Genomic DNA, 20,244 nt, shown 5'->3' with positions numbered 1-20,244 from the left:
GTGCTCTGGGGCTGGTTTCTTGTGGTAGGGTGATCGCTGCTTAGGGTGGAATGCTTGGGAAACGCAGGAATTAGGCAAAGGGAAGTAAGGCGGAGTGTGATGCCACACACACACACACACACACACACACACACGTGTATGAGCTTGCACACGCGCACATGGCTGGAAGCGGCAGCAGTGGGCTTCCCGGCAGCCCCTCGGCGCACACGCTGAATCCTCACTGGGAACTGCCAGGCGGTCGTCCGGGCATCCTGGGCCCTCTCTCCTACCCTCCTCCTGGGCCCCCATCTTCTCCCGGCCTCCAGGGGCTTCTCCCTCAGCTGTGGGGACACAAGGGCACTGCTGAGGGAGCAGCAGGATCAGGTCTGTCTTAGCCTCACACAGGGAAAGGGCTCTGACCTGCTGCCACCCAGAGCCAGGCTGGAAGCCCCTGCACTAGGGTCTGGTGGGGTCTCAGACTCAGCAGAAGCGGGAGCCGAGGCCCCCGGTGGCTGCCATCCAGCCCTGGCCCTCTGTCCTGATGATGTCATGAGCCTTTGCTGGGCACTTCTGAGAGCACCAACCAGCTGCGGGGTGCAGAAGGGGCAGCCTTGGCCTCAGTCCCCACTGCCCACTTCCCAGCCCACCAAGCCTGAGGGACGGGCAGCTCCCTCAGGGCCTTGCAGCACCAGGTGCACCCGCACCCTTGGGTCTCCTGCCTCTGCCCTGGCAGCCTCAGAGGGCCATCTGCCTGGGTGGCCAGAGGAGCCTGGGGCTGAGGCTTTGTGATGTCCAGTTCCCTTGTCGGGGCATCCCCAGCCTGTGTGCCAGGTGCCCTCCACCCACCGGGCCTGGCTGGGATCAGGAGGCCCCAACTCCGCCGTCAGACACGCAAGCTGCACAGTGCTCAGGGCCACATGATCCCAGGGGCGTTGTCCACCTCTGGCCCCAAAGTGCCCCGTCACCAGGGCAGCCTGCCTGTGGCTGGGGACAGGGAGGGGATGGGACAGCAGCCCCGGAGTGTGGCACCTGTAACTTCACTCTGCCCTCTGCACACATGGAAGAGGGGCCAGGTGCTCAGCACGCGGGGGCTGGGAGGGGGCTGGGAAAGAGCAGCCCGGGAGGCCTGTGACACCCCTGGCCTCCAGCAAACTGAGGGCAGCAAGCCACAGGTTGGTCCCCGGGCCCTCTGCTGTGGAGTCTGCCATGCCCGGCCAGGCTCCTGCTGGCTGGAGCTCCCACCTGAGCAGAGGCCCCCCGCACCCCAGATCACTTGCGTGTCCAGTGCATTCGTGGGACGGCCAGGCTTCCCAGCAGGTCGGGACTCCCGGTTGTGAGCCTGGAGGAGACATCTCAGCATCTCCTGGGTCCCCTGCGGGGCCGGTGTGTCCCCATTCAGTCCTGGACAGGGTGACCCAGCGACCACGGTCCAGTGCCAGGGGCCCTGCCTTCTTCAGCCCGAGGGCCCCCCGGTTGCCCCAGGGGGGACGCCAGGCCCCTCCCCAGTTCCCTAGAAGTCTGCCCGGCCTTCAGAAGGTCACAGCCTTCTCTCTGCCTAGTGTGTCGCCCTGTCTGGCAGCTCTCCTGATAAACCACTCAGGTGCTGCACAGTGGGCCGAGGAGCGGGCGCAGCACAGTGGCTTTCAGACGAGTCACACAGCTGTCATCCATAGTCCACTTAGACCATCTTTGTCACCCCCAAAACAAACCCTGGCCCGTTTTCCAGCAGCTCTCTCCCCATCACCTCTGACCCCCGACCCTAAGTCAGCCAGTCACCCGCTTCCTGTCTGGGTAGACGTCCCTGTGTGGACATTGCACATGAAGGTACAGTTGTGGTGAACTAGGCCGTTCTGTAACCCTGGGCCCGCCAGCGGGTGACAGTGGGTCTAGACCTATATCCAACGTACTGATCGGTTTCATTCTTCCTTTCCTTTTCCTTTATGCTTTGTTTTGTTTTGTTGAGACAGGGCTTGCTATGCAGTTCAGGCTGGCTTTGAACTCACAGTGTTGCCCAGGCTGGCCTCAAATTTGAAGCAATCCTTCTGCCTCAGCCTCCCCAGTTCTGGGATAGCAGGCATCGTACACTACACCTGGCTCAAATGGTGTCATTTCTACTTAGGACAGGCTATAGAAAGCACACTAGGGCCATGGCCAGAAGAAAGTTACAGAAACGTGGAGGGAGACACACCGATTAGGGCGGTTCCGGAACAGCGCTCCCCAGCAGGCGTGGGGAGCAGGCACCACCGATTCCATTTTGCAGATGAGGCAACTGAGGCCCTAGGTATCTGGAAAATTAGCGGCACCTGCTAAAGGATCGAGATCTTTGGGTGCCCAGTTTTACAGTATTTCTAAACTAGAGGTGTTTTTCTAGATGGTACATTGGAAAGAGGGCAGAGAAAAGATTCACCTTTCTTGAGCAGGCCGGTGAGTGGTCCTGAGGTCGGCTGGACCCCAGCTCTGCCCCACTGCGCGGTGTCAGCCGCGACCCCAGACAGCAGGGGTCCCTGCTCATCTCAGGCGGAGAGCCTGGGCACTGTCCCAAGGCCACATGGCCACTGGGATCGCAAGGCCTTGCTCACCCCTGTGTCCCTCAGACAAGAGAGGGGCCTGGGGCGTCCACAGCTGTCCTCTGGCCCTGAGGCGCCTGTGGTCACGTAGGGAGCCCCTGGTGATGGTGTAACTGGGCAAAGGCTATTTATATTTCTGTGCAGTGCTGGGGATGGACCCAGGGTCTCACGCATGCTAGGCAAGCACTCACCACTTACTGCAACTCAGCCCTGGAGGGATGGAGGGACAGGATCGGGGCTGTGCATGCCCCGAGCCACGTCCTCCGGCCCAGCCCTCCCTGAGGGTCCCATTGCGAAGTCCCCTGTTGGACCCAGGTGCAGGCCCTCCCTCCAAGCAGCTGCGGCCAGGCAGACCCCATTTGTGGCAGGGTACACTCATCACCTGACGCCGACCTTCTGTCTGCTGGGCTGGTCCCAACCCACCCTGAGGCCTCCCTGGCCCTTCCCGCCTCCACCTGGCGGTCAGCCAGCTCCTGCTCCCTGGCACCGTCCTGTCCTCCAGGGCCTCTGGCCCTGCTTCTCCCCAGAGCATCTCGGGTCGGGCGGGCCCAGCCGGATTCCCTGCAGTCCCTCCTCCCCGTACTGACCCCGCCTCTCCTCACAGCCTGACTGCCACCTGCACCTGCACCTGCGCTGGGCGGACAACCCCTACGTGTCGGGCACCGTGCACACCAAGGACACCACCCCCGGACTCATCATGGGCGCAGGTGGGTGCACCGTGGCCCAGGCGCTCCCTGCACAGTGGGAAATGGGTGGCCAGCCAGGGGCCTGGGACCACAGTGTGTCTGTTAGGGGACAGTGCCTCAGTTTCTCCAGGATGCTCAGCTCGCATGGAGAACCCTGAGCAGCATAGTGGGAGGGCCCAGTGGAGGAGAGCTGCTAACCTCACTGGGGACAGGAAGCAGCGAGAAGGGAGGAGCCAGGAGGGAGATGGAGCCTTCCAGGCCACGCCCGGTGACCGCTTCTCCCCACCAGGCCCCACCTCTACCCCACACCAGCTTCCGGCCCCATAACCCAGATACCCTCTGCAAGCCGCACCTCTGAGCACATGAGGCTTAAGGGGGTCATCCAGATATAAACCATACTGGGACTGCATTTACAGTGTGCTGTCGTGATTGGCTGGAGCCCAAATTCTTAACCAAAATACCACAGGCACGGCACCAGCATCACCCCTCCTTGAAGGCCTTTAAAGCTGGGAGTGAGTGTTCCAGCCCCCAAAAGGCTCTGGCATCCGTGACACGCATATGGGCCACGCAGGGAGGGAGTTGGCACTGTTCACCTGCTGTGAGGCCTTGATGCAGCCCTCCCTGGCCAGGATGCTGCGTCTGTACCTCACTGCGCCTTTCCTCCTCCTGGCCAGGCACCCACCCTTTGCTTACATCTTCCTGGCCAGCCTGAGGCTGTGGGAGGAAGGGAGGTGAGAGGGCCTCCCTGAGCAGCACCAGCTTCCTCCTCTCTGTCCTGCTGGGGCCAAGCAGACATGACACACAGCGAGGCCACGGCCAGGGGCTGGGATAGCAGTGCCCAGAGCCAGTGCCTGCCCTCTGCCCAGCCTTCCATCTGCAGAGACACTTCCGCCCCCTTTCCCTGCCGCCTTCACCCGCTACCAGCTCACAGTTGTCTCTCCAGGCTCAGCGGGAGGTCACGTCCTGCCTCAGTCCCTCCTTGGCCACTGTCCTCGCAGATCCACTGTCCCGGCTCTGCATGTGACTGCACGACCACCTTCACCCCCACTGGTGGAGAGAGGTCAGGGAGGAACAGAGCAGGGCTCACGGCTCAGTCTCCCGGAGCTCAGCACAGGGTGGGGCAGAGAGCTCAGAATATGCTGGGTACCTCAGGAACGGGTGCCTGAGTGGAGGAATGAAGAAGTAAAAGTGTGGACGGATGGGTGGGTGGAAGGATAATAGCCTTATAAAAGATGAACTTCAGGAAAGACAAGCACACCCTCTGCTTAGGACTCGAACTCATCTCTTTGAGGACAGTCCATCGCCCTTCGAGTTTTCCAACAATGCCTGAATATGAACTGAATAAAACACTTCTGAGAGTGTCATATGGATAAGGCTTCAAATGGCCAGGGACGTCCCCAGTACAGGAATAAAACCAGGGCAAGTGATGCACAGGTCACCCAGGGGCTCTGGGCTCCACGGAGTCCCGGTGGCTTCAGTGGCATCAGGACCTTGTTCTGGAGCCGGGGATCTGCTCCTGTCAGGACCAGGGCACGGTGGAGGCTGCCCTAAGAGCATCTCCTGCCACGGCCGCATCCCCGTGTGCCCTGTGACCCTGCTCCACAGTCACATCCCAGCCCCTCGCTGTGGCCACCTGGGTGGGTGACGTGGGAACAGGTTTGCTTGAGCGGAGCCCCAGTCCCCTCCTCAGGTGCCCACGCGTGCCATGTGTGCCGCCCGCCGGCCCTTCAGTGGTGTCTCTCCCCATGCCTGCCTCTGGTCCCTGCAGCCTGTCCCTGGCCATACTTTTGTTCCTTTTTTTTTTTAGCTTTACTAGAGCTTGAGCCCAGGGCCTTTGCTGTGAGCCACATCCCTGGCCCCTTTAATTTTTTAAAATTCTGAGACAGGGTCTCACGAAGTTGCTAAGTTGCCCAGGCTGGGCTGGCTCTAACTTGGTGTCCTCTTGCCTGAGCCTCCCAGGGTGCTCAGACGCCAGGTGTGTACCCCAACAGAAGGCCGTACTTCTTCTTCTTGAGCCACAGCTGTGGGTCCTCTGAGGGGCCTGAGCTCTGTCCACACCTGGGCACTGGCTGAGCCACCTGACTTCAGGGCTTTGGGCAGGACTGGGCCTTCACTGCACGGAGGGGACCTGGGCCCGAGCTCAGGAGCCACAGCAGGCCCACAGTGGGAGAGGATGGAGGGCCACACTGCCTGGCTCCATCCTGGATGCAGGGGGAAGCAGAGGACCCCAAGAGCAATGCCCCCTTTCCCTGTGGCCAGGTAACCTGGGCTCGCAGCTGGTGGAGTACAAGGAGGAGATGTACATCACGGCAGACTGCGGGCGCACCTGGCGGCAGGTAAGGCAGTGCCCACCCAGTCCCTCCCCGAGCCCGCGCTCCCGGGAGATGGCCTGTCCGGTCACCTGCCTGGCCCAGCTGAGTGGCCCCAGAGCACCCGGGCCCTGTGACCTCTGCGGCCCAAGACTGGTGCCATGGGGCCTGCAGGTGGGGCTCCCCGGTGATGGCTCCTGCGGGCGGTAGCTGGGTGGACAGGGCGTGTGGGTAGAGGAAGAGGGGAGAAGAGCAGGTCTGGGGGCCAAGGGGAGTCTGGGTTGGGCTCTGGGGGACATCAGGGGTGGGACCCAAAGTCACAGCGTGGCCGAGACAAGGAGGGAGGGAGGCTGTGTGTGGGAACCCCACCTGGAGCCCGGGCAAAGTCGGAGTCACAGACCAGCGCCGCTGCCCTCAGCCTTCCTGAGTGGGACGGCACAGCCAAGGGAGGAAGGGTCGGCCCAGCCCGCCCTGGGCAGCCGTGGCAGCTCCGGGACCCCCATGTGACCAGCACAGCCCCTGCCTCGCCTCAGCCGCTGACTTTTTGGGGGTGTGGATGGGCATGGGGCTTCCTGGAGCGGCCGGCCCAGCCCAGCCCAGGTGGCAGCCAGGGGCGGCCCCTCTCGGGGACGGTGGCACTGGTCTGGACAAACACAGTCATCCCTGACAGGAAAGGTCCACCCGCCGCCTAGGCTTAAGGCCTCGTCCTTTTTAATCACGTGCAAGGAACAAGGAATTTTGAAAAGGGCAAAAGCGATTTATGGTATGATAATATTTCTATTTCACTGAACCTGTGAGAGGTGTCCACATCTCTTAAAGGTCAGCGCCTGTCCGTGGCTGGCGGCCCCTGGGCAGAGTCTGGCTTTACGAATGGGGTGAGGCGCGCTGGGGCTGTTGGCTTGTTCAGGTTCCAGTCTTGGGGACGACAGAGCTGGGGGTGCAGGGAGGGGCGGGGCGCTCACGCGAGCCAGCCAGTGTGTGTGTGCATGTGTGCGTGCACACGCGTGTGCCAGGGAGGGAGACTTACGCTGGGCCTGGCGTTCACCAAGAGGACGAGGAGGAAGAGCAGCCCGGCAGCAGGCAGCAGGGAGGCGCAGAGCACAGCAGGACATGCAGCACCCACATGGGGCCGCGTGGCACCTAGAGAACAGGGCAGGGTGGGCGGGACAGTGCCCGGCGCCTCAGGGAGTGGACGGGGCCTTTATGCCTCCGCCCCGTGACCCAGGACAGTGGGAGCTGGGAGCCCGTGAGCCCTCAGGGCCCGCGGGACTCGGGCCGGGGACAGGGGACAAGTTGGCTCAGGGAAGGGCCCTGGTGCTGGGGCCATCGAGGCTCAGAGAGTCACTGCCGTGGGTACTGGCAGGGCCACAGTCCGGGCCCCTTTTCCAGAGACCCCAAGCTAGCCAGAGCCATGTTCTTCGGGGTCCGTGGGAAGGCTCGGCGGGGCCCCTTCCGTCCTCCCACCGTGGCTGTGACCCAAACCCTCCACGCTGTCCCGGGGAGGGACGCAGGGGCCGAGGGCCCCACTTGGAGCCCCAGCTGTGCCTCCCGCAGCCCCGTCACCCTTGGGGGACCCCGAGAGAGCAGGTTAGGCCCCTGTGAGGGCCACCCTCGGGACGGGACAGGCAGGGCCAGCCACGCTGCCCGAGTCCCACTCAGGCCCTTGGGAAGGGAGCCCTGCTCCGGCCGGGTGGGAGAGGCAGCTGGCCCCGACCCCTCACCACCCCGAGTCCTGCCACAAGCTCCCAGCTCCTCCTGCGCGAGGAAGCTTCTGGAACGTGCCCTGGGCACAGAGCCCCGCACCCACGCCCCGCACCCTCCCCGGCTGCCCAGGCTCTGGGGTGCAGCTCCCCCGCTCACCGGCTGGGACCCCCAAGCCGAGGCAGGGTGGCAGGCACAGTGCCAGGCCCTGTGCTGGTCCATATACGACCACCACCAGGGTGCCCGGAGCAGCCGGGTCCTGAGGAACAGCCCCGTCCTGCTGCCCTGGGTACAGCTGCAGGGTGGGCTCTCCACAGCTCTCTCGGGGGGGCCCATAGGGTCCCACGGCCGCCTTTCCCTGCCAGGCCCACAGGGCGGGGCTCAACCATGGCTTGTTCTCATGGCTCTGCTTATGACATTAGGCCTGACCTGAAGACCCCTCCCCAATAAACAGGAAGGGAGGGAGAGAGAAGGACCCTGGGACTCATCCCCTGGCTCTGCCCCATTCTAAGGGACCTGTCTTCTTTATTCAGCCAAATATGCGCACAGGAGAGTTCCCGTGAGCAGTAGGGTGTCCCAGTGAGGCTGCTAACAAGGTGGAATTGTCCAGGGAAGAGCTTGGCAGGCGGGGAGACAGCATGTGCAAAGGTCCTGGGGTTGGCAGGCAGGGAGATGGCATGTGCAAAGGTCCTGGGGTACATTCAGGGAAGCAGCCCCAGTGGCTGGTGGTGGAGGATGGAGAAGAGTGGTCAGGGCCCCACCTGCAGGGTCCTCAGGCCATAGAAGGATTGGCACCGACTACAGGGCCATGGTGGGCAGGGGGGGGGGTCTGTGCTGTCCTGGCCTCACGCCCGCTTCCCCAGCCTCCGTCTGGCCCCGCCCATCACGCGCTGTCCCGCAGGTGTTCGAGGAGGAGCATCACATCCTCTACCTGGACCACGGCGGCGTGATCGTGGCCATCAAGGACACCTCCATCCCCCTGAAGATCCTCAAGTGGGTGCGGGATGCGGCCGGGCGGGGGGGGGGGCAGAGGCCGCCCAGAGCAGCTGTGGGCGGGGCCGGGCGGCAGTGGGCGCCACCAGGCCTCCCAGGGTGCGGGAGAGGCGGGGCCGAGAGTGCAGAGAAAGAGGGAGAGAGAGAGAGAGCGAGGCCTCCGAGGAGCTGGCAAGGGCAGGCAGCACAGGGCCACGCCCACCGCGAGCGCCCCACAGCGGGTTGCAGCTCTGCGGGCTGAGGGCGGCCTAGGGGCCGGGGCCGGGGCCGAGGGAGGACAGAGGCAGAGCCGGACGGCTGGGAGGGAGCCAGCGCCGCTCCAGTCCAAGAAGCAAGCGCTGTCTGCACTGCAGCCTGGCGCCGGCCGGCCGGGGCGGGTGGACGTTCCCAAGGCCCAAGGCCGGGCGGCCCCTGCCGCTCGGGGTGCGCGGTGGCAGGTAGCAGCGGGGAAACGGGCCCGGGGCCCGCGCTGCGGCCCCAGAGGAGGACCGAGGTGTGCCCGCGGCCCCGTGGGACGCTGAGGCCCCTCCCGCAGGTTCAGCGTGGACGGAGGCGTCACGTGGAGCACGCACAACTTCACCAGCACCTCGGTGTTCGTGGACGGGCTGCTGAGCGAGCCGGGAGACGAGACGCTGGTCATGACGTGAGCGTGGGCGGCCGTGCAGCGCCTGGGCCTTGGGGACGTCTGCGTCCGGGGCAGCGCTCGTCCCGCCGTCCCTCTCGGGCCTGGGGTGGGCAGGAGCCTCTGCTCCCTCGGGACGTCGCCCTGCCCAGGGCACTGGCTGGGCAGCTGGAGCCGGCCCCCCTGGGCCCCACCGTGCCTCTCGGGGCCACTGGGAACCAGCAGGTGCCCGGCAGGCTCCCCAGCCACAGGGTGCAGAGAGGCCTGAGAGCCAGCAGTGCAGTGCCGGGAGCCAGGCTGGGGCCCCCGCTGTCCCCTACCCAGGACCCCAAGGCCACAGCGCCGCCGGCTCCTTCTGAAGCCTTCAACGGTGCAGGAGCTGGGGCACCCAGGGCCCGCCGGTTCCATAGTGGGGACAGCCGCGCCAGAGCTGGCCAGGCTGTAAGGTGCTGGCCCCGCCCGTCCCCAGGGTCTTTGGCCACATCAGCTTCCGCTCCGACTGGGAGCTGGTCAAGGTGGACTTCCGGCCCTCCTTCTCCAGGCCGTGTGGCGAGAACGACTACAGCTCCTGGGACCTCACCAGCCTCCAGGTGGGCCTCTCCCGACCCCACCCTGTGCCGGGAAGGCCGGAGGGAGAGGCTGTCGCAGCGTGGCCTCAGTTTCCCCGTCTGTTAGTGGCGGACCCTGCCCCAGCTGCTGCCCGTGGACCTGCAGGATGGACAGCTGACCCCTCCTGGTGGCCCCTCACCCCGTGTCCCTGCCACAGGGCGACCGCTGCATCATGGGCCAGCAGAGGAGCTTCCGGAAGAGGAAGCCGGCGTCCTGGTGCGTCCAGGGCAGGAGCTTCACCTCGGCGCTCACAGCGCGTGTGTGCCAGTGCCGGGACTCGGACTTCCTCTGGTGAGTGCCCACCGCTCCCCCGTGTCCCCCAGGGTCCCCAGAGGACTCTGATGTTTCTGGCCCAGTCCCCAGGTCACAGGCTGCCACCTGAGCCTTACGTGTCAGGTCCCCTTGCCCTCGGGACTGAAATGTTAGCGAACTCCTGGAGGAGTTTGCCGAACTGCCCTGCAGCCTCTCTCGGGTGGGAGGAGAACTGGGCCAGAGGGCACCCTGGGGCAGCCCCTGTCCTCCACCGGGGCCTCTGCCCAGAACCACGCACCACTCTCCTGGCCCTCTCAGAAGTGCCTGTGGGCCGGGTATGGGATCACACACCTGTGTTCCAGCTCTCTGGGAGGCTGAGGCAGAAGGATCGAGTATGAACCCAGCCTGTGCTACATAGGAACTCAGGAAGACCCTGTCTCAAAATAAAAAATAAAACAAGGTCTGGGTTGTAAGTAGTTCTGTGCAAAGGCCCTGGGTTCACTTCCCAGTACTGGAAAAAAAGAAGCCCATGGCTGCTTGCCTCCAGGACAGTGCGGCTCTCAGGCCTCTGGGCCACCACTGCCCTGTCCCCTCCCATCCTGCCCCTGGACCCCGGCCTCCAGCCCTGGCGTGGCTGCTCCTGCGTGGCTCCTGTGCATCCTGGGACTCCCCTCCCCCTCCAGGAAGCCCTCCCGGGCACACAGCTCCCTGAGCCTCTCCATCACCATGACTGTCACCGCCCACCTCTCCCTCCAGGACGAGGTGGGCCTTGGCCTGAGGGCGCCTTCCCAGCCTCACCCTCCTGTGCCTGACACTGTTCTCCCCTCTCCCAGCGACTATGGGTTCGAGCGCACGCCCTCCTTGGAGCCGGGCACCAAGTGTGTAGCCAACTTCTGGTTCAACCCCCTGGCCCCTCCAGACGACTGCGCCGTGGGCCAGACCTACACCAGCAGCCTGGGGTGAGTGTGGCTCCCGCCCTCCCCAGCCCGAGGCCCATCCTGCTGTGGGCCCTGGAGTCGCCAGGCTTAGCCGTGACTTTGGCCCTGGCCACAGCACAGCAGGGTCCACTGTACCCACAGGGCCAGTGGGGACGGGAGGGTCCCCATGCACGGCCCCCGCCTGCTGCAGGAAGAAGGCTGCCCAATGAGGCTCCCCGCCCCAGGGCGTGTGCTGTGGCTGCAGGGCCTCCCACTCCCCAGGCTCCGGAGCCAGGCCCTGAGGGTGCTGCAGGCACCTGTCCCAGCCTGTGGGTCTCTGCTGGCTGGAGTGGCGCCTCCTCCAGGAAGACTTCCCGACGCCTCTCCACCCTCGTGCCACAAGCTCCAGCAGGGAGCACAGCCGTCGTCTTGCTGTGCTCCCTGCTGGACTGTGGGTGCCCCTAGCTGGGCGTGTGACACAGGCTGGCGGGAGGCCTGGTGCCCTGCAGATGGGCCCGTGATGACACTGGCCCCACTGGGCTGAGCCCTGCTTCTGAAGTGTTCGCTTCATATACAGGTGTTGGCTGTATAAGAGCTGCAAGCCCTGGGCACACCCCGTGGAAAGGCCCCGTGTCTCCCATCCTCCATGGGGAGGTCTTCAGAGAGGGGAGAAAAGGGCCCAGGGCTCATGGGAAATCCTCTGTGCAGCTGGAGGAAACAGGAAGCAGGACCAGAAGTGGCAGCCGTTGGTCTCAGTAGTATATATGTTGCCATCCGTCTACCCATTCACACATCCACCCGGACATCCTTCTAACTACTCATCTACTATCCATCCATTTATCCCTCCATCCCTCCATCTATCCACCCAACAACCCTTCACCCACCTGACTATCCATCCATTCATCCACCCATCCATCTAACTACCCACCCATCCGGCTAGCTTATCCATCTATTCATGCATACATCCTCCGAATCATTATCTAGCATCCATCTATCGTCCTAGCCATCTGTCTATCCATACGCTCATCCACCCACCCACCCATCTGGCTATCCAAGGTCCACTCCTCCATTTTCCACCCATCCATCCCCCATTCACTCATCCATCTACCCACTCCCCCACACTCCATCAATCTATTCATCTATCCTTCCAACCATTCATCTGCCATCCATCACTGTCTGCCAATCCATCTGCCCACCCTGCTAGCCAGCAACCCTTGCACCCATCTGTCCATCCGTCCGCCCACTACCCAGCCACTTGTCCAACATCTATCCGCCTGTCTTTCCACCCATCCTATCACTCCCTCCACCCACACAGTCATCCACCATCCACCCACTCTCCCACCATCTACATATCTTCTTGGCCTCTCTTCTAATCATTTTTCCATCCATCCATCCATCCATCCATCCATCATCACCCCACCCGTCCTCTGCCCAACAGCGGCGGGGCTGGCCACACACCCAGGCTTGGCCAGCAGGGCCTGTCGCAAGCATCAGAGCCAGGGCCCGTGTTGAGGGCAGAGGACCTCATGCCATGGTGCACACTGAGCGGCAGGGAGCTGTGAGTGGGCACCCCTTCAGGAAGCGCGTCCTCTGTTAAGCACTCCTCACACGGGGCTTTGTGTGATAAACTTCTGACGTCACTCAGTGTCCAAGCCACCCGAGAGCACCCAGCCCTAAGGGACACAGGCCCCGAGCACTGTCGAGCAAGACCGGCTTACCAGACTCTGCATTCTGGAAGCCCGAGGGAGCTGTGCGCGCTGTGATGCCACCCACGCAGCCGCTTCCCAGCATCTCTGAGAAGTGTCCCAGGGCCCTTCAGCCTCCACCCCACAGCCCTGCTAGCCTAGTCCTCCCTGCTCCCTCTGCTGAGCACCAGACAGCTACCACAGGGCCTTTGCCCGTGACACTCCTCCTGCTCACCTCCCAGGCTCAGCGGAAACCCTCGTCCTCAGGAGCGGGTCCCCAGGTGCCACCTCTCCCAGCACCGTTACCACCACAGTTCCCCACTGATGTGGACGGTCTGCTCCACCAGGGCAGGGGTGCGTGCAGCCACCTCCTTCCCAGGCCCCGTGTTTAAAAACGTCCAGTAGTAAACAGGTCCCACGGAGGGGTTAATGGACCAGGCACCTCGACCTGTGCTCTGTCTGGGCAGCTGGGCAGCAGAGCCCAGGAGGAGGGCGTGTTGCCCAGGGAGCCAGGGCCAGGCCTGTCGGGCACTCTGTCCTCCACATTTCTCAGCAAGACCAGGGAAACTCAGACGCAGCAGCAGCAGCATGATTATTACGGCAGGACCAGGCCGCCCCAGTCCTGGTGCCCCCCGAAACCACAGAGCTCTCTTCTCCAGCAGGGGAGCACCAGCAATCGGGCGGAGTAGGCAGGAGGGATGGCAGGCGGAGCCACCCCAGTTGACAAGCACAGCCCTGCCCAACCACGGAGCCCCCACTGTGAGATGTGACCCTGACCCCCTCGCCCACCAGGTACCGGAAGGTGGTGTCCAACGTGTGTGAGGGTGGCGTGGACCTGTGGCGGGGCCCAGGGCCACTGCAGTGTCCCCTCACGCGGCCCCGGGGCCTGCGGGTGAGCATCCTCGGTGAGGCAGTGGCCGTGCGGCCCGGAGAGGACGTGCTGTTCGTGGTGCGGCAGGAGCAGGTGAGTGGCCGTGGTGACCGCCTCGGGATGGGGTGAGGGGACCCTGTACTGGCAGGGGCGTCGCCACAGAGGCCACCCGCAGAGCTGCGGAGGGACCAGAGCCAGAAGTGACCATGTCCACGCCGAGCCGGGAGATGACACAGCCAGGGAGGGAGGTGCCGGGCCCCAGAGCGTCTGAGGGCCGGGGTCCCCTCGCCGGGTGTCGGGGAGCCTGTCCTGGTCTAGGAGGCAAAATGCATGCATGCCTGGGGGTCAGAAAAGTAACCCTAGGGGCCGGGGATGTAGCTCAGTGGTTCTGCCACCTGCCTCGCAAGCGGAAGGACCTGAGTTTGACCCCCAGTACCAAAAAAAAGAAAGAAAAGTAAACTTCTAATTATAGTACAGATTTAGTTAACTTAGGACCCGAACAAAAGCAGAGAGATCTTTTTTTAAAAAAATCTATTTTTTACAGTGACACAACCGAAGATGAATCCTGTGTGTGTCTCTGGGTGGATATAGGTTTAAATATAGATTTTATAAATACACACATCCAAATATAACACAGAAATCTCCTCCCAATCTCCCACTCTTACTATTTTTACCTTAGAACAAACATTTTGTTTCCTTCTGATTTTAAAAAGAATATATATATATATTCATTGTAGAATATTGGAAACTATGTAAAGAGAAATCAAGAACATACATATCACCTAAAATCCTGCTTCCCCAAGGAAGCTATTGATTTTTACATTTCTTTCTAGTTTTTTTAAATGAATAAAGAGCAGGCTTATGTTTTTGACTGTAGAAATTACTAATGCTCATTGTCAGAAATTTGGAAGTAGGATTAGGAAAACTTACAGATGTGTGGAAAATTCAGAGCCACGGCAAAGAACCCAGGAGACTCAGAGCCACCCGCTTCCCGCCTGGCCCAGGGACCCCGGGTCCCCCGGGTCCAGGCTGCTGGGTGTGCGGATCCCCAGCTGAGAAATGCGGCGAGCGCCTCACGTGTGGCTTCAGTCAGAAGTCCTTCAGAACCCAGGCCGCGGCAGGTGGCGGGCTGGTGACAGAGGGCCCACAACCTTGGCCTAGTGCAAACAGGGAAACTGAGGCTGCAGAGGACACACGGCCCTCGCCGAGCGCTTTAGGGACCCATATCCTTTACTCCTCCATGCTTGTGCCGGGCACCCTGGCCAGCCTGCTGTACAGGCGGGGAAGCTGAAGGCACTCTGCCCAAGCCATGCCGTACCATGTGGTGTCAGGTCCCAGAGCGGGGACTCTGAGTGCGGGAGACCAAGTCCATGGCCCCCCGAGCCCCCCACTCGGCTTCCCATCCGCCCCAGGTCCCCTTGTAGATGAGGCAGGGATCAAGCTGTCGGATGGGCCTGGGGTTTCTCTTCACAGCAGCCTGGTGGGTGGCAGGAGGACAGAGCCCCTGTCCCCTCAGAGTGGCCCTGTGGTGCTCCAAGTTCCAGGCAGACTTCCAGAAACGCGGGCATCTACTGCCTCCTAGAGCCCAGAGCCTGAAACTGCACCACATCCCCACAGCCTACCTGGATCCTGAGCCCAGCCCTGGCCTCAAGGCCACTTTCTGGGCCCATTCAGGGGACCCGCCGCACCCCTGGCTGTGCACTGGGGCCGGGCTGGGGCCGGGCTGGGGCCGGGGAGGGGAGAGCGGAGAGGGGCTCCCTAGGCTCCCAGGCCCGGGAGAGGCACTGGCTTCCTTGGGAAGGGGGTGCAGGAGAGTAGGGTGGGGTCCGGGCCCACACACACCAGCTCACACACGCAGCACACACTCATGCTCCCCTACACTCTTGGACACACATTTGTGCACGCATGAAAACACAGTCCCACGCCCACTCACCCACAGGCCACGCCTGCAGCTGCCGAAGCACTGGGGTAGGGTGTGACATGCTCCTGGCACACGCATGCACGGGACCCTGACTTCACAGGCAGAGTGCTGGGTGGGGTTGGGGAACAGCTTGCTGCGTGTCACCCGGACCTCCTCACTGACAAGGACCAGACGCTAATGCGTCCCGCGCTTACGTGGAAAATGGAAAGCTGTGCACAGTTGAAGCGTGGGAGAAAGCGCTCAAGGCACAGCAAGGAGCCCCCCAGCCGGCACAGCGCACAACCTGGGAGCACCAGGCGCCAAGCTGGGCGTGGCCAGGGACACTTCCGCCGTGGGCCGGCAGGGGTACCGGGCTTCCTGCGCGCCGGAGGGAGGGATGTCTCCTGGCCACACGGGCCAGGGCCCCAGCTCCCGTCTGTGCAGAGAAACTGGGACTGCAGCAGCCACAGGCCAAACACGCAGGGGGAGTCGGGAGACTGTACGAGGAGCCGCTGCCCCTGTGAGCATGGGAAGGCTGCCTGGTCACCGCGTGGGGAGGGACATGGCCGAGGGCACCCACCTGGCATGGAGCAGGGACTGAGTCCTCCTGGCATCCTCACCTCTGCCGGGGGCTGGGCGTTCGCCTGTGTCCCCACAGCAGCCATGCTCCTTCCAGTCTCTGCCGAGGATGTTCCAGCAGTTCCGAAGAGGGACGGGGGCTTCCCTTGCTGTGAGCTGCAGAGGGGTCTTCCTGTCGCACTGCTGCAGCCTTCTGGTGTGAGAGTGCTTCCCAATGGCCAGGCTCAGCCTCAGGGGTCTCCTGGCCATGCCAGCCCCCAGACAGCCTCCGTGAGGCTCCGAAGCTGGGCCGTGCTGACCTGCACCACTGGCCGTGCCCCTGCCTCTACGGAGGCCAGGATAGAACCGGGCCTGGTCCCCATGGCCCCACTGCTGAGTGGCCTTGTGGTGCTTCCCTGCAGGGTGACATCCTGACCACCAAGTACCAGGTGGACCTGGGGGATGGCTTCAAGGCCATGTACGTGAACCTCACGCTGACTGCTGAGCCCATCCGGCACCGCTACGAGAGCCCCGGCGTCTACCGCGTGTCTGTCAGAGCAGAGAACGTGGCAGGCCATGACGAGGCCGTGCTCTTCGTCCAGGTCAACTGTAAGTCTGTCACCCCTGTGAGGCCCAGAGACACTTCTGTGACAGAGGACCTGGTTGTCGGGGAAACAGGGAGGACCTCGGGGCTGAGCTGATGCTGATGGTGATGGTGTTGGAGGCAACAATGAAGCTGAAAGTGAAAGCTGAACTATCAGCAGCCTCTGTAACGCCCCACGCCCTGCTGTTCTGTAACCTGGCCTTTTGGCCCCCTGCAGCTCCCTTGCAAGCCCTCTACCTGGAAGTGGCTCCTGTCGTTGGCATCAACCAGGACATGAACCTCACAGCTGTGCTGCTGCCCCCGAACCCCAATCTCACTGTCTTCTACTGGTGGATCGGCCACAGCCTGCAGGTGCGCTGGCCCAGCCCCTCCCGCCTCCCCGCAGGCTCCCATCTGGGGTGCAGAGTCGGCAGGCGCTGCCTAGGTGTCAGCAGCAGGGCCAGGGTAGGACCGCTCCCCCGCCCCGGGCCCCTCCTGACGCCATTGAGAGGCCCCAGCCCTGGGCTCGTGCTCGGCCCACTGGAGGGGGCGGGAAGGCCATTTCCAGTGGGGTGGTCGGGCTTCGTGGCAGGGAATGTCCCTGAGTGGACAAGATCTCAGAAGCCTCACCCTGTAAGCACTGGGGAGCCATGGATAGTTCTTAGTAGGACTCAGCTGCATCAGTGGAATGCCCGGAGGGGGCGTCGCTGCCTGTGCTCAAGCTGGGCCTTGAGACCCCCACCGTGGGCATCTGACAGTCATTCAGCAAACAGCTGCCCCCATAGCAGCTGTGGCTGGCCTGAGCCCCGCTCTGCCCGCAGCCCCTCCTCTCCCTGGACAACTCGGTGACCACGCGCTTTGCGGCCCCGGGGGATGTGCGCGTGTCGGTGCAGGCGGCCTGCGGGAGCTCAGTGCTACAGGACTCCAGGGTGGTCCGCGTGCTGGGTGAGTCCCCCGGCGGCCCTGGCCTCAGTTTCCCCGGCTGTAAAATAAGCACCACGCCTCGTGGCACATGGGAAGCACAGACGTGGGGGAGGATGCTGCTTGGTGGCCCCTGAGGCCCCCAGCAGAAGCCCAGGCCTGGACCCGGTCTGGGTGCCTCCACGGCCTGGCTGAGGGCCGTCTCACCTGCTGTAAAGCAGGGGCCCCGACAGACCGCAGCCATCAGCTAGACGTGTGCGCACAGCGTGTGGAGGGCAGGCTGCCCAGCGGAGCCCGCATACCCGGAGGAGGCCGCTGCCAGCCAGGCCTCCTCATGGCCCAGCTGGGAGCTCAGCGGGGGTCATTGCCACCCTCGCTACAGGACGCTGGCTCAGCTCACAATACACTTGGCCCCGAGCCCTCAGCCCTGCAAGGCTTCCTCCCACCTGAGGCCTGGAAGTCAGGGGACAGATGACGCTTGGCTGTGGGCTTCTGGGGACTCTAGAGAGCGCTCTGAGGCTTGGAGCCTGGGAAACACAGGAGGAGCGACCTTTGCTCCAAGGGACTCTTAATCTGGTCGGGGGACCAGTCAGAGCCCAAGGATCTGTCAGGAATGACAGCGTATACACTCTTGTGAGCGCAGGGGCGAATCTCACAGGACAGCTTACACCACACCAAGCCTCCCTCCCAGGCCTCTGTCATGGCCATCGTCATTGTCATCATCAGACCTGTTGTACATAGCTGCCAGAGCATGGCCCTGCTGGCTCCCAAGGAGGCCCTTGTGTTTCCGAGGCAGAAGCAGGACACTCTCTGGCCTGCCTCAGAAGGTCGGGGACAGTGGCCAGGCATGTGCCACCTCCCAGGCCCGTACTACGTCCAGCTCTGACTGCCCCTGTCTCTGCTGTCCACAGACCAGTTCCAGCTGGTGCCTCTGTGCTTCTCCCGGGAGCTGGACGCCCTCAACCCCAACACACCTGAGTGGAGGGAGGACGTGGGCCTGGTGGTCACCCGGCTGCTCTCCAAGGTGACCTGGGCAGCACAGGGCCAGCGGGGGCGGCATCAGGCTGGGTGTCACCTTGAGGGGAGGGATGGGAATGCGGTGTCCTCCACACCTGGGGTCCAGCTGTGTGCGTGCGTCCTGGGGTCCGGGGTCTCTGCCAAGGGGTCTCATCGCTAACCGAGTTTCTCTCCTGAGCTGGACTCAGAGAGGGGGAACCAGATGTGGCTGCTGTGGTTGGGGCTCACAGGAAGCAGAAGTAGCTATCTGGGTGGGCGCGGGACACCCCCGAGGGAGAGGATCACGGGTTGAGGCCATCCTGACCATTCTTCCCCTCATCCTGTGAATAACGCTGGTAGAATTGTCCTGGGTGTTGAAGGGTAAAGAGGAGTTCACCAGACAGCAGTGTGTGGAGGAGGATTCCCAGGAGGCAGAGAGCACACAGCAGCAGAGCTTCATGGGCTGTGGCCGGGCCTGGGGAGGCAGCAGGGCCACGCAGGGGCTGAGGGCAGGGGACAGGGGCAGGAAGCAGCGCAGGGTGCAGTGGACTCCAGGCCACCATGCAGCTGCAGGGGCAGGAATGGTGATCCAACCTACACAGGGGGAGAGCAGGTGTCCCCAGGGTCTGGGCTGTGGCAGGGGACAGGGAGGAGGAGGATACAAGTGTCCCTCTCCACAGGAGACCAGTGTCCCCGAGGAGCTGCTGGTGACCGTGGTGAGACCAGGGCTGCCCACCGTGGCTGACCTGTATGTGCTGCTGCCGCCTCCCAGGCCCACGAGGAAGAGGAGCCTCTCGAGTGACAAGGTATGGCCATGGCCCCGGACGCCCAGTCACCCTGCATTGCCAAAGGCTGGCGGCCGCGTGCCCAGTTGGGGTCACCTCCGACTGCATCCCGTAAAGGCTTCTTTCTTGCTGTCAGTCTGATTCACGGTGCTGTCCTGCACCTTGGGGCTCCACCCTCTGAAGGTCATTTGGCCTTTTAGGTCACTGAGCAGAGGGGTATCAGGGCTGGACCACTGCATCAGGGATTATCTTGCTTCCTCTCCCATATCATTGGCTGGAGCTGGTCACATGGCTTCAGCCTAGCTGCAAGGGATGCTGGGAGATACCGGGGTCCAGGAGACACCTGGCAGCAGGGACTCCGAACAGCGCAGCTCAACCTCCATGCAGATAGCAAGCATCTCACTACATAGGACAAGGGCCGAGCAAGAGCCCCTGGCAGGGACGGAAGTCCTGCCGCATGACGGGTGAGGAAAGGAACTCCAAGGTGAATCCAGTCCCTCTGCGCTCACAGAGGTGGCTAAAAAAAATGCACACAATCCAGTGTTGACAAGGAGAGATGGACCCTCACCCTGGAGGGTGAAGGCAGCCCGGCAGTTCCTCAGAAGGTTAAACCCGAGGCCCCATGGCCTGGCGACTCCACCTCTAGTGTTCGCTCAAGAAGAGTCAGACACACAGTCACGCACAGGCGAGGACCTGAACAGCGACATTCCTCGTGGCCCACGATGCAAACCAGCCAAGTGGCTGTGGCGGATACGTGCAGAGCGGCCCATCTGCAGGAGGACGGGCCTCCTCCAGCCCTGAGGAGAAGTGACGCCCAGGTACATGTGCTGAAGCGGGCCCAGCAGGAGCTGCAGCCACGGCTTCGTCCAGAGATGCAGATCCACAGGGACGGGAGTGGGGTGGGGCAGCCGGGGGCAGGGAGAACGGGGTTACTGCTGGAGCCGGGGCTCTTTCGGAGGTGATGAAGCGTCGGGAGTTGTCGGTGGTCCTGGCCCATGCGCCAGGCTGTGCAGAGAACGCGGGGCTGGCGCAGGCTGCAGTGAGCAGATGTCTCACACGGGTCCCCGTGACACTCGTGTGCAAGGGACCTGGAGGGCCTGGAGTGGGCAGCGCCTAGACAGGGAGCACTCAGACCCGGCACCCAGTGGGTGCCAGTCCTAAGTGCAGACTGGGGCGGGAGCAGCAGCGAGGGCCCTCGGCGGCGGCACCGTACGCAACATGGAAGAGAGGAACCAAGACTGCAACCCCATTCGGTGCCGGCGGCCGAGTAACACACTCGAGAGTAAACTTGACCGAGGAGGCCAATGTCC

At 63.1% G+C, this 20,244-nt stretch overlaps 1 protein-coding gene across 2 annotated transcripts in view; it reads left to right on the top strand.

The window, feature by feature from the left end:
- Sorcs2 (sortilin related VPS10 domain containing receptor 2) overlaps positions 1 to 20,244 on the top strand; it is a 311,448-nt gene that overhangs the window by 284,453 nt on the left and 6,751 nt on the right. For both annotated transcript variants that reach the window (XM_004847334.2, XM_004847335.3), the window contains exons 11-23: positions 3,151 to 3,253; positions 5,492 to 5,568; positions 8,144 to 8,235; positions 8,771 to 8,878; positions 9,327 to 9,447; positions 9,624 to 9,757; positions 10,552 to 10,677; positions 13,113 to 13,284; positions 16,072 to 16,258; positions 16,471 to 16,604; positions 17,054 to 17,177; positions 18,065 to 18,177; positions 18,830 to 18,955. In XM_004847334.2, coding sequence (XP_004847391.1) covers positions 3,151 to 3,253; positions 5,492 to 5,568; positions 8,144 to 8,235; positions 8,771 to 8,878; positions 9,327 to 9,447; positions 9,624 to 9,757; positions 10,552 to 10,677; positions 13,113 to 13,284; positions 16,072 to 16,258; positions 16,471 to 16,604; positions 17,054 to 17,177; positions 18,065 to 18,177; positions 18,830 to 18,955 — 1,617 coding nt within the window. The remainder of the gene's footprint in view (positions 1 to 3,150; positions 3,254 to 5,491; positions 5,569 to 8,143; positions 8,236 to 8,770; positions 8,879 to 9,326; positions 9,448 to 9,623; positions 9,758 to 10,551; positions 10,678 to 13,112; positions 13,285 to 16,071; positions 16,259 to 16,470; positions 16,605 to 17,053; positions 17,178 to 18,064; positions 18,178 to 18,829; positions 18,956 to 20,244) is intronic.

Source organism: Heterocephalus glaber, unplaced genomic scaffold (genome assembly GCF_053883595.1).
Source record: "Heterocephalus glaber isolate CG9 unplaced genomic scaffold, H.glaber_assembly_v1.0 deba00001509, whole genome shotgun sequence".
Taxonomy (NCBI): Eukaryota; Metazoa; Chordata; class Mammalia; order Rodentia; family Bathyergidae; genus Heterocephalus; species Heterocephalus glaber.
Note: the sequence above shows the minus strand (reverse complement) of the source record. Positions and strands in the feature narration are given on the sequence as shown.